The 14,365-nt window shown below is 37.2% G+C and overlaps 1 protein-coding gene across 1 annotated transcript in view; it reads right to left on the minus strand.

Annotated features, from left to right (window-relative positions):
- LOC107688136 (SRC kinase signaling inhibitor 1-like) overlaps positions 1-14,365 on the minus strand; it is a 108,094-nt gene that overhangs the window by 65,273 nt on the left and 28,456 nt on the right. Inside the window, exons 2-3 of the mRNA XM_016485717.1 lie at positions 587-747; positions 307-462 (exon numbers count right to left, since the gene is read on the minus strand). Of these exons, the coding sequence (XP_016341203.1) occupies positions 307-462; positions 587-724 (294 nt within the window). The 5' untranslated portion in view covers positions 725-747. The remainder of the gene's footprint in view (positions 1-306; positions 463-586; positions 748-14,365) is intronic.

A 14,365-nucleotide genomic window follows, 5' to 3' on the forward strand; every position in this document is an offset into this window, starting at 1 on the left:
ATATAATATGCTATTATTATTATTATAAAATAATAAACTAAAATAAACTTTGTAAAACAAAAAATAGTCCTAATAATAATAATAATAATAATAAATTCGTATTAAAATAGTATTAGAAGTATTCAAATAAAATAAAATAATAAAATAAAACAAAATAACTATTAACTACCCCTAAAACCAGAGGGTTTGACTGATTAAAAAGACCTAAACTTAACCCTGGAATATGATTGGTGAATCAGAATGTTGTTCCATGACTAACAATAATATTGATCCAGCAACATCAAACAAGGTAAACCTCGTACATACCTGTTCACGTGCGCTTCTCTCTGCGGTGCCCCTCATGCTGCCATGCGAGGGGGATGGAGAGGGTGGTAGGGAGTGCTGAGGAGGGTACTTGTTCTTCAGGTGGTCCATGAATGCGTCCCGCTTGCGTTCCATGTCGGCCTTGTGCAGGTTGGTGAGGGCCATATTGTTAGAAAATATTTATACGTTGAATAAATGCTGTTCTTTTTAACTTTATATTCATCAAAGAATACTGAAAAAAGTATCGCAGTTTCCCAAAAAATATTTGGCAGCACAACGTGAGGGCCTCCAGGCTCTGGGCGGCGATGACCGTGTGCCGGTGTTCAGAGGTGTGGACCAACCCCACGTTGGAGAAGCGTCGCGTGCTGTTTCCCAGCGTGCGATATTCACGCGGGTACTCCAGGTCATCGGTGGAGATCATGTGACCTCCGCCACGCTCCAGGTCTGGTTTGAGAGAGATGAAAGGGGGCCAGGAGGAGTTGAGGAATGTGAAGAGTGTGGCACCAGCACGCGCCCATCCATTCGGTCATGCATGACCACACGCACGCATGCAACAGTGCAAATGCATTCACAGACAGACAGACGGTGGAGGAGAATGGGGTGAAAAGGAGGAAGAGAGAAAAATGGCATGAGATGTTAGACTTATTACAACAGAAAGGAGCACAAGAGCGAGTGGCTGCTCCCTGCAAAGTTATTGATCTCAGGTTTAGTCGAAAAGAGGGAACTAAGGAAAAGGAAAAGCACTGATCTATAGATCAGAAAAAAAAAGAATGGAGCCAAAATTTCTCTGTAGGAGATTAGCTACATTTTGCTTTGCCTGTCCATTCGCCGTTGTCATCTGATGTGGCATTTCTTACTTTCCGAGCACACATGCTGGCACACATCCTGCATGAGCATGTACCTCTGCATGCAAATTCACATATATACACGTGAAAATATGTTTATACAAGCTAGAAGAGAAAAGCAATTAAAAAGTTGGCTACAGACGTCAGGGGCATCATGTACAATGTTTTTTGAGGGGGGCACCAGTGGTAGTTCAGGCTGATTTTATGCCCTATGAGATAAGCACTTTTTAACAACTTAAAAAAGTAGTTCACCCAAAAATGAAAATTCTATCATCATTAACCCTCATATAATTTTTAAGGCTGCACCTGAAATAACATCCTTCCCTACAATATACAGTAGCAGGCGAAAAACAGTATGATAAAAGCAGTATGATGGAATTCACAGTACTCATAAAAGAGTAGGCAAAAAGTACCCAGATGACCTACTACTTCAGGCAAGATTCTGAAGTGCACATCCAATTATTATCCCATGAGGCCGCAGGAGAGGATTTCTGAATGCCAGTGAAGTGAACTGATGCTGGTAGGTCATGTGAAAATGACAACATGTCGAATATAGCATGCCCAGATTACATTCATACTACACACATATATACTATATAAAAAAGTTTTTTAGCAGTCCCGAAGCAATTTCTTTATTCAAAATAAGTAACTACTCAAGAGATTATGCAATTTCAGATGCAGCGTAAGACACTGCAAAAGTAATCACACAAAACTCACTAGTTTCTCATGTGTCAAATAATCACATCTGAGCTACCGTCTATACCATATTTGATGTGCTCTATGTATGTGTGTTAATCAATGTTCATATGCGAAATTAAATCTTATAAAGCAATCATGTCTCTTCAGAAGGCTTACTGTAGATTAAACATTCAAAATTGGATTAAATACTTGGTACATATGGATTAATTTTACTATGTTTTTTGTAATTCTTGATGTGTAAAAGTTTTGGTTGCATGGACTTTCAATGGATGAACAAAAAGTATGAGTGAATATTAAAAATATCTTCATTTGTGTCAAAAAACAAACAATTAATGGGTTTGAATGACGTGAGGGTGAGTAAATGATGACAGACATTTCATTTAATCAGTTAGTTAAGAAGAGTTCAGAAGATGGGAAAAATGTATAGTGAAGTGAAAAAAAGTGACGTGACATGTGGCCAAGTATGGTGACCCATACTCGGAATTAGTGCTCTGCATTTATCCCATCCAAAGTGCACACACACAGCAGTGAACACACACACACCGTGAACACACACCCGGAGCAGTGGGCAGCCATTTTTTTGCTGCGGCGCCCAGGGAGCAGTTGGGGGTTCGGTGCCTTGCTCAAGGGCACCTCAGTCATGGTATTGAAGGTGGGAGAGAGCACTGTACATTCACTCCCCCCACCTACAATCCCTGCCGGTACGAGACTCGAACCCACAACCTTTGGGTTACGAGTCTGACTCTCTAACCATTAGGCCACATATAGGTGAGGAAAGCTCTTAAAATCTGTTTTAAAAGGGTGATTCTATAATATAGTGAAACATTTGTGACTTATATGTTTGCCTACAATTTATTATCAGAATCCACAGATACTTGCAAATGACCGTCATTGAAGAAAGATTCAGACAGATGGTGTAGTTACAGCATCTACCAGCAGGGGCAAACTGAATCATGCTAACCAGCCAAACCTTGACACTGTACGGGCCCCCTCAGTTTAAAAGTGCATGATGCTTCTGACAGAGCAGCACAAATACGTTTACGCATTCCCAAACTGCCTCCAAGGACAAGAGGCGCAATCTAATGCACATGTAGCTTCACTACCCCCTCTCTCTCGCTCATAAAGACTGGCAGGAACAGCGGCTAATGCACATGGCACGCAGACAACACCCATCCATTGTGGTCGGGCAGTATGCAGAGACAAGACATTGATATACAATTGACAAAACCAGTGAAACAAAATGATAGGCCAGTCAGAGGCTCTGATTGGCCAGAGGCAGGCCGACATGAGGGGATATGGGAGTGGCTGGGTATGGTTACCTTGCTTCGGAAAGCAGGCCCCAAGACTGGCTGAAAAAAAAAACATTAACCACAGTTAAGTTCCTCATTCTCTCTATCTTTCATTCTCTCTTTCATTCCCTTTATATCTCTTTCATATACACGCACGATAATTGCCTTTGGTGCTGTTGGCAAGAATTGATTCCCAAATCATCTCTCTCTTTTGTATTATGCAAAAGAAACAGGAACATTGTTCAGTCATAATACAAAAAATTAAATCCTACACCGAGGAGCAAATTCTCTGACTGCTGTTCACGAAAACTAGAAAGGCGCTTCTCACACTGCTGGTGTCGTTTTTTTTGTGTAAACAGAAGCTTTCGGTAAACATCCTCAATTCCAACCGAAAACCTTCCCGAGCACCTTCTGTCAAGAATTTATGAGCCTCACTGTCAGCTTCCTTGAAGCCCCTGAACAAACAAATACAAACACCCACACAATCACTGCATTAAACTTAAAATTTATCAACCATTCCTCCTTCTAGCTACTACTCTTCACTTATTTTCTCTTTCACATGTTAACAGATTCAAACCTCTTATGACTAACGCATCAATAAATACATTTTAAAAGAAATGAGAGTATATGTTTTTGATGTTGTGAGGTGTTTGTGTGTGTTGGAAGGTTTTCAGCAGGAGTGAGGTCAGAAAAGGCAAGTATTGGTCCTGATTGCTTGTGTGGAGTAATTTTGTTAATAAAATGTTAATGAAGTACCTGAATGTTTTAATGGGCTAAAATCTAGCCCCTGGTGATGGAATACTGCATTTAAACCTGAGGCCAGATTAGAGGAACACACCGAGCATAACAAAACTGCTGAAAGCTGCAGGTGACATAGTGGTACACTATATCTGCACTGATTTGTCTGTTTGCATGGTCCTTCATTTATTCATCATGCATTATCCACCTTATTTTTCAACGAGGAAGTAAGGAAGTGTTTTCTGTGAATGTGCATTCATTAGCCGCTGTAGGGAAATAAAGAGAAGAAAAACAATGTGCAGTAAATGGTAAAACAATTTATGTACAACAAAACCTGTAGTTAATTTATAGTATTATAACTGTTTCCTATTCTGATGTATTTTGAAATATAATTTATTTCTATAATTGCAGTTTTTAGTTTCACATTCCTGTTTAATTTTTGTCTATGTTGAAAATAGTTGGTGCTGCTTAATAGTTTTATGGAAACTATGATACTTTTTTAATAATTAACAGAAAGTTTAAAAGAACAGCATTTATTTGAAATATAAATCTTTTTTAACTTTCTAAATGTTTTGTCACTTTTGATCAATTTAATGCATCCTTATTGAATAAAAAGGTGACATTTCTTTAAAAAATGTACTGACCAAACTTTTGAGCTGTAGTGTAAATATCTGCCACTAGTAGCAAATAGTGCAGTGATGTGGCAACAACAAATTATTCTCTAGTTTGCCAAATTAAAGTGTGATTATTCACTTTTTTTAGTTTTGTGAATGTAAATTAGGTCAAAGTGAGAATTTTTTGACAGCCTGTCATAAGAAGTATGAACTGTTGTGATGAACTGGCACTTAATATATTTATATTATATTATATTAATTATATGAAATTATATTATAGTATAGTATAGTTAAATATGTGCCATTTTAAACGTGAGAAAACAGAATGAAGACCCAAAGTCATTCTCTCTGTGAAACTTCATATCATGTGCTTCCAGCTGAGTGGGATTTGAATCACTCTTTTCACTGACTCAACTGTCACTATGGTCTCCCTATTGCCCATTCACCCCCTTCCAGGAAGCTTGGGGCTAAAAACACCATCACCATCCAATGCATTATTCAGATATTATTTGAAGCATTGAATCTGAAAGCAGCTGGTGTTTTATTAAGCAGAGCTGATGCTTTAAACAAACATCAGGGTTGTTCTGGAGAAATAGACAGCAGCGGTGCTCCTGAGGAACGGCTAAATTGAATGACCTTGTGGTTAATGTTGTTAGCATCGAATACTTTAATAGCACTCATACTCTCCTGAGGAGGAGCATTATCTTTCAGCGAGCGGCCTGTTGAAGGACAGACAGAGCTGATACCGACTTACCATGATACTTGCTCTAGGGAGTTTGAACCACTAATACACCCTGACAAAGTGACTAAACTGTGTTAGCTTTAGCAGTAAGAGATTTGAATGGACACAAGAAGGACATGCTCAGTTCACTTAAAGGGGTGGTTCACTGGTTTTCTTCTAGGCTTGATTGTGTTTATGGGGTGCAGTCTAACATGTGTTAATGCTTCATTTTTAAAATAACGCATTATTTTTCACATAATTTACCTTTATTCCACACCGCTCTGTCCCTTCTCTGAGAAACGTGCTGATCATTTCCTGCTTTTATGAAGCCCCTCCCTCAGAAATAGGCAATGGGTTAGCTAGCCCAGTGTGTTGTGATTGGCTAAACCGCCTCTAGTGCGCTTCTCTAAAGCAGCGCAGCATGGCCTCGACCCCTTCGTTGCGTGTTCCCGGGGGCGGGGTTTATCTGGGTTTGTGACATCACGAACCCGGGAAGAAGCTCGTTGTAGTCCCTACCAGCCATTTTTGTAGGCATTAAACTGCCAGAATTTTAAAAGATGATATCTCCGTTTGCATTGAACTTTCAGCTTCGTAACTTTGCAGATATTGTTTATGCTCAAACAGCAACATTACACACTAACTAACATTAAAAAAGTGAAATCGCAATCAACCACCCCTTTAAACAGGCTGAATAATTTAGTGATAATTAAAGTTGTTCATTGGTGTTTTGTTCAGAGCACAACTGCATATTGGTGACTGCACTAATAAAGCCCAGCCAATGGTAATGTGATGGTCTTAGCTATTATAATATATTGTGTAATCTTATTAATTTCAATACATTTTCAAATGTAATTTATTCCTGTTATGGCAAAGCTGAATTATCGGCAGTCTTCAGTGTCACATGATCCTTCAGAAATTATTTTAATTTGCTGCTCAAAAAACATTTCTTATTATCAATGTTTAAAGTTCAAATGAACTGAATTTATTTGAACTATTAAATAAATAGAAATCTTTTGTAACATTCTAAATATTAAAATGGGTTTAAATAAACCTGTTTCAATAATAGTAGTTGTAGTCCTCTAACTATGGTAATGAGGAGACATTCATGGTTTTACATGTCGATACTGTGCCTTTAAGTAAAACATACAAAATGCTAGAGCTGAAGTATGATTACTATGCAAGAACTACAGTAAATTTACATTTAATGTGTATGATAAATAATGCAATCACATGTAGCTCTGCTCAGAGCTTTATTAGATTAAAGTAAGGCAGTGTAAAGTCAAAGGGGACCGCTTTTGAGTCGGCTGAATTTGAGTCCAAAATGGACCAGATTAATGCAATAAAGCCAAAAGCCTTCAAGCATTGATTTCAAGAAAACTGCACCCTGCTGCCTCATTCTCTCATCTCAGATCATATACAGTACCCTCAGCTACTCATTCTTCTAATAAAGACAAAATGCTGGAACAAAATAACCATCTTGAGTGTAAGGAAACAAAGGGCATTGATTTGACATGTGCATGGAAGCAGATATCATCAGCGAAGAGAGTCGACCCATCTGATGTGCTAAAAGCAGGTAACTGCCGCAGGCACTGAGAAAGAGAGAGAGCACATAATGCCGGAAGTGGAGACGGGTTGTTTGCCTCCATCCATCACAGAAGCCAAGCTAGAATTACTCTGACAGGCAAAATCAATGCAAAATAGCCTGAGAACGTGTTAGCAAGACCTTTCCAAAAAGTACAAGAGAACAATGATGTTTAGCGAACAAGAAGGAGTAAGGGAGAGAAAATGAGAGCTAACAAACTCTAAACACTAAAGCCATCTTTATCCCACTGTTATGAAGAAATACTGTGTGCAAAGGCAATATTTGTGCTGAATACAATGAGTGTGTGAATTTTCTGATAACTTTACAGCACAGCATATTGCTGCATATTTATTCAAGATACCTTTTTTTTTATCTTCCAGAGATTAGAATAACTTCAGTTACATCTTTACTTTCCCTACAAAACTAGTTTGCAGCTAAAAAAGAAAAAAAGAAAAAAGAGAAACAATTTCACAATTCCTAAATTAAAAAAGTTTCCATCCGCATCATAGTGGCAACACTAGCATGTTAACATAAGAATACATTTTGGTAAGAGTGTGTGACTTCTAGTTAAGTGGAACGGAGTGACAGCAGCTGCACCCAATCAAAATACACCTGTGAAACAGGTGACCAATCAGAGAAGAGAAAACCCCTGGCACATTCTAGGACACTGTACATTGAAGAACCAGCAATGACAACAAAGGCTACATACTTTGTATTGAAATACAAAAATTGTATTTTAATTTTAGCACCCTTAAAGAGTTAGTTCACCCAAAAATTAAAATTCTGTCATTAATTACTCACCCTTGTGTTGTTCGAAACGCATAAGACCTTCGCTCATCTTCGGAACACAATTTAAAGGGGTCATATGATGCGATTTCAAGTTTTCCTTTCTCTTTGGAGTGTTACAAGCTCTTGGTGCATAAAGAAGATCTGTAAAGTTGCAAAGACTAAAGTCTCAAATCCAAAGAGATATTCTTTATAAAAGTTAAGAGTCAACCACGCCTACCTAAAACGGCTCGTTCTAACACGCCCCCACATGTCTACGTCACTATGTGGAAATATTAGCATAATGCCGCCCAAATGTGCATGCAAAGAAAGAAGGCGTGGTTTCAGGAACAGCAGTAGTGTTGATGCAGCCATGTCAGGGAGATGCTGTGTGTTTCAGTGCGAAAGCAAAAGCGCTTTATTTGGCCTTCTGGAAGTAGCTGCAATTAGGAATCATTGGTTAAGATATATTTACAACAGAACAGCACAACCCAGATGTTTCTTTAAAATAGCATCATATGACCCCTTTAAGATATTTTTGATGAAATATGAGGGCTATGAAATATGACAGTATCATGACGCCACGCGCTCGCGTCATGGTACTGTCGTGAACGCACGTCCAAAGTGATGCAGTAGAGAAGAAAATGTGGAATAAAGTCGTTATTTTTGTTTTCTTTGTGCAAAAAAGTATTCTTGTAGCTTCGTAACTTTACAGTTGAACCACTGATGTCACACGGACTACTTTGTCGATCATCTTGGTACTTTTCTGGACCTTGAACGTGGTAGTTACCTTGCTGTCTATGGGAGGGTCAGAGAGCCCTCAGATTTCATCAAAAATATCTTAAATTGTGTTCCGAAGATGAACGAAGGTCTTACGGGTTTCGAACAACACGAGGGTGAGTAATTATGACAGAATTTTCATTTTTGGGTGAACTAACCCTTTAACATACATCTTCTAATGCCTCCCCTCTCATCTTCCCCCTGGCTGTTCCTTTAACCACAGCGAAACACACACATGCTGCCATCAGGGAGACAGACTGCCTTCTGCTCGCCTGGGAGCCCATCAGGAGCATATGGAGAGGAGAGAGAGGAGGAGGTTATGAATGATGGGGAGGCAGAGTAGAGACAGGAAGGAAACAGACAGGGGTGTCATGCACCAATTTGTTTTAAAGGGAGACCAGTGGCAGTCCTGACACCCTTGGACTGGCTAAATTGAACATGTATGCATATATATATATTTATATAGATTAAGCTCAGTAAAAATACTTTTATACAGCAAGGATGCATCAGATTGATCAAAAGTGACAGAAAAGACATTTATAATGTTACATAGCCTAATATTTCTATTTCAAATAAATTATGTTCTTGTGAACTTTCTATTCATCAAAGAATCCTGAAAAAATCCATTATGGTTTCCACAATGTTTACAAATTGATAATACAAAGAATTGTTTCTTGAGCAGCAAAAGAGCATATGATGATTTCACAAGGATCATGTGACACTGAAGACTGGAGTAATGGCTGCCATCACAGAAATCACATTTTAAAATATCACAATAGAAAACCCACCCACACTAAAATATTTTAAAATATTTATTTGAAATTGTAGTGTTTAATAATACATTTTTGACTGTATTTTTTTTATCACATATACACACACGCACACACATGTATATGGTACATAAACTTCAGGCTGGTTCCATTTAATTGAGTTAGTATTTCTTCTTACCCATATATTTACAGTATATCCTCAATTTCTCAGAATGAAATCACTGCAAAAATAAGATCACATATTCAATAGGAGACACTTTTCCTATCTGTTGCTTTTTCGTTCTTGTTTTACCCTTTGATTTACTTGACGTAAATCCTACCAAGTTATGCAAAAACATATTTTACTTAAATACACATGTGCACAGAACCCTCCATTATGCTGTTTATGCTTCAAACACACAAAGCCAGTACTAAACATTGGAGTTGTTTACCAGTGTTTTAGTGCACACATTAAAACAGCAACAGCCTGTTTTACAATGGCCTCTAGAGTTTGGCTGCTCAACAACAACACTGGCTTTTCACCAAGGATCTTTTTAAAAGAGAAATGTGTAATTTCTGTGCCACTAGTGTTACCCAAGTTGCCAATGTTTTAACAAGGTTTTAAACTGGTTAGCATTAGTTAGGCCCTCCTGGCAGATGCAGTTACTACACACTTTGTAGGACAAAAACATATTTCTCCATTGAGCCATTCAAAATTAACAATGTATCCCAAACGTATTTGTCAGCCAAACCCCTTTGACCTAACATGAGAAATGTTTAAATAATTAAACAACACATTTGCATGATCATGGTTCCCTGATATCGGCTAATGGTCAAACATGCAATAAAATATTTCATTTATAGTTTTTAATTTTGATTGTTTTTAACTTAAATTATTATTAATTATTAGCTTTTCATGAAAACACAAGCCCCCTGGGGTTCGCAAAGCCCAACCAAATAAGACTTAAACTGTCTTAATTGACAAAATGGAAAAATAAATCTCATAAATTCCCTTTTCGATTTAACCATCACAACCAGAAAGTACAGTAAGACCTAACTGAACTGAACTAATTAATTCTTTTGGCATTGTAAACGCTGCACATTTCACATTCAAAACATTGCAATTATTTTAAAAAGCCAAAGGCATATTCTAAATGGAACCCTATCAAATGTAATGACTTATTCAGGATGAATTAGTCTGGTGGATATACAGTATAGAGAATGGCTGAAACACACACAAAAAGCAAAAATTCAGTTAATTCCAGGAGATATGTAAAATCCATCCAGAGGGAGGAGGTGCCATCGGTCAGATGTTGTTAAACAAAACTAAACAACTGCAACTGTTCAATCACTCCTCCTCTCTCTTTCCGTGGTTGCAGACACAGCAAAGAGACCTTTCCTCGCTGTTGTATAATTGCTATTACCGCCTAGGGGCCATCAAACTGACTGAGAAACAACTCTTTCTCTAACAAGTCCATTATGGATGAGTCACACAATCAGAAACACAGTCACAGACATACACGGACTGAGAAAAGCAAACAAAAGTAGCAGCGCACAGCCGCCTCTCTATCTGTTGCATGCGGTGTCCTATCTCCCCATCTTCAGCATCAGATGTTTGAGAAGTGTTCATTATTTAGCTCTGCCCTGGAAGATTTGATTAGACTCAAACAGTGAGATTGAGAAACAATCTGGTTCTGCCCTTAATGTTCGCAATACCATTACAAAAACACTCAACTCACTACGGTTGGGGCGGATTACCAGCTTGTTTGTTTCCCCTGGTGTTAATAGCAGGCTTTTTAATTAAACCAAACAAGAGATCGCCATCCCCCGTCTCTCTTTCTCAGTCACTGTGGAGACTCATCCCACGAGAAATTACAATAACAAGACTGCTAACAATGTCAATGTTTGATGAGGCAGAGGCAGTTTTTAATCTTAAAAACGAATATTTTACTACACATAAGTATGTGTATGTATGTCTATGTGGGTTTCATCTTTAATATGCTTCTGAAAACCATCAGAGACATCATTAAAGAAGCTGAGAGAGAAACACTTCATCTGCTCACAGTTTTGCTCCACAGACCTTCATTCTAGCAGAACACTTACTGTCAAACAGTTTCAGAAAGCAGTCGATCACAGATGTACAGGAATGTAAAATCAGATAAAATGTGAGTTATAATAAATTAAATATAATTAAAAAGGCTGTTATTACTTGCTACATAATCACAGTTGGGGAGATATGCTCAGCTCAAATCAACATTGCCACTACAACTTGCGAGTGTGATATTTTATAAAACAATTCAATAAACAAGAAGTTAATATTGAGTTACTTAGACCTTTAAAACAGTTACTACTACTGAGTAACTGTTTCAAATAAGTATCAAGTGTGAACCGTTAGTGCTGACTTGTTCCTGAATGAATCAGTGTTTTTAAGCTAATCGGTTAAGTGATGATTCAATGATTCATTCATGAAAGCAGTTACTTGGTTCATTCTTGAAAGAATCAGTGGTTTTGAACTAAATGGTTGAGTGAATAATTCAGTGACCTATGAAAGCAGCCACTTGATTTGTTCCTGAATGAATCAATGTTTTTGAAAGAATCAACTGAGTGAATGATTCACTGAATCACTCATAAAGATAGCCATTTGCTGCCACCTACTGGTGTAACAAAGTAACCTTTTAATTGTTGTATAATGTATACTTTTTGATGACTGATTTCACCAGCATTTATTTCACCGTTTCCATTTAAAACATGTCTACATGTGTCTGATGATTTTACTCTTACCGCTACCATTAATATGTGTAGATCAGTACAAATGAAAATATCTTCACAATAAAGCTGCATAAGTAGCATGTTTCTGTTTCTATCAATCACTGCATTAATAAGACTGCTACCAAATTTAAGCCAAACAGGACCCTGAAAACTGCAACAATACATAATTACAGGATTGTAATTAATGAAAAACTAAATTATTATTATAGATATATGATGATTTAATTTTAACATGTTCTTTGTGCACACACTCACGCCCTCATTTATTGTTGAGTTTAGTTAGCTGTTAGCTCACCATATCAGCGTGCCTATTAAAGAGGAACTAAAATACCGATGGATTCAGGTCTGCTAATGTGACAGTACCAGTCAGGTGGAGTTAGGTCAGGTTTTAGTTTAATGCCAATGCAGAATAATCCTTAAAATCAGTAGGAAATTATTGGATTCACACACACACACACACACACACACACAGACATCAATCTGTTCCCACCTACATGATCTAAATTCACTGTCTACATGAGACTTCATTAGCTTGAACCTTGCATAAAATAATCAGTTCCTCAAAAACTGATCTACACAGATCACTTTAAAAGGGAATTTCTTCAACTTGATGAAAACAAGCACAAAGCAGGAAGAAGAGACATGTGTGTTGGTTTCATGGACGTTGAGTCACACAAGGTTCTGCATCTCCAGTTATTTAACTGTTATATAATGCAAGCAAAGAGCAGGAAGGTCCAGCATTAAAACAGGTTTATTTTGGATGGGATTGTTACCAGCTGCATTATTTGTCTCCTTTACTCTCTGCTTCTTTTCCTCTCGCTTTCTCACTTTTTATAACTCAGGGTCTGCCAGTTCAGACGTGCTCATCTCTTTACCTCACAGCGAAGCAGGAGGCAGAAGAATCGACCCACTTTCAAGTTCTCTCAAGAAAGACAAGCGGTCCCGCTCCACGCTGCCCACTTCACTTACGCACACACAAAAGACCATCACATTTTTATTTTAGGCTTTCATAATTCCCTTAAAAATCCTTGAGATTTCGCAATACCATTTAGGCATGCATCGCTTTTCCATTCATTAAGTGATGGATTTAATTTAAAACAACTGAAATGTTGATGATTAGTCTATTCCTTTATTGGATGTGATGCGGCAGATGTTACGCCTGCTACGGGAGGCTGAAGCTTTATAATGATGTCATAATGATGTATAACTTAAGGATAAAACCTGATTAAGCCTTTGACAGTAAAATTAAATTAAATTAGTCCTGTGAATCTATACAAATTAGAGATTATAGTTTGCATATAAACTATCATTAAACACTTTCACAGTTCAACACACACACACACACACACACACACACACACACACACACACACACAAACAAAATCCCTTTCACACATTTCCTCACTGATAATATAATGTAAACATAAATATGTAAGACAATGTCTAATAATTAGACCTGAATAAATCTCGCATAAATTTGCATGATAAATCAACCTGCAGTTTTTCTGGCTGACCTCTGAAGGAGAAAGGTCATGGGGAATTAGAGTAAAACTGAATCTTAACTTTATCATGATTAAATAGTCTATTGCTGCACATAGTTATGAGAAATGAGTGGATGTAAACATATTAAATATACTAAACACTAAAAATACAAACCAGTGTAATATACAATAAATGAAATATAATTAAAAAGGCTGTTATTACTTGCTACACAATCACTGTCAGGGAGAAATTCTCAGCTCAGATCAACACTGACTACAGCTTGCTACATTATACAGCTTATTATTATGTAGAATTTTATTTTTTTAATTTCAGTTTTTATTTTGATTTAGTATAAGTTTGTTAATTTTGTTGTCACTTACGTAAAATATTCAAGTAGCCACAAAAGAACCAGTGACATTAATAAAGCAGTGAGAGGCAGCAGTGCACTAATATGTTGCTAATGTGCAACATAACAACAGAAGAAGAAGAAAAGAAAACTAGTCTTAGACTTTTCACCCATTTCCTCAGTGTCTGCAGTTATCTTTCACTAGTTGCATTAACTCATTTCCCAAAGTCATCTTGAATGTTGAATTTTCAATACAACGCAGCAATGCATCGTGAAGACAGAGTAATTTGGCTTCAAGGGAAGAAAAGTAATAAATACGTTGCTTTTAGAAAGTGACTTATTTTCTAATTAAATTAACGTGTTATTTTTTTGTGCTTGTGTTAGTCAATTAACTTTTGCAAAATTTATTTTTCATAAATATCTTAAGCTTAAAATTGTGTTTATATAATCCTTAAATAGTGTGTGGTAATATGCTAAAGTCACACACAGACTTCGAATCACAACAATGGTAACAATTCAATTTCATTTATTTTTATTAATTGTAACAATAACCATTTTATTTGCTCTTTTTGATGTGCTACTACTGACACAAGACAGCAAATAAAATTGTCAAATAAAATCAACAACTGTAAAACAAAGCAACTGTATAATTTATTCATGCCGCAATGCACTCTGGGAGTCAG

The sequence above is a fragment of the Sinocyclocheilus anshuiensis genome, unplaced genomic scaffold, assembly GCF_001515605.1.
Source record: "Sinocyclocheilus anshuiensis isolate Anshui unplaced genomic scaffold, SAMN03320099.WGS_v1.1 scaffold249, whole genome shotgun sequence".
NCBI classification, from domain to species: Eukaryota; Metazoa; Chordata; class Actinopteri; order Cypriniformes; family Cyprinidae; genus Sinocyclocheilus; species Sinocyclocheilus anshuiensis.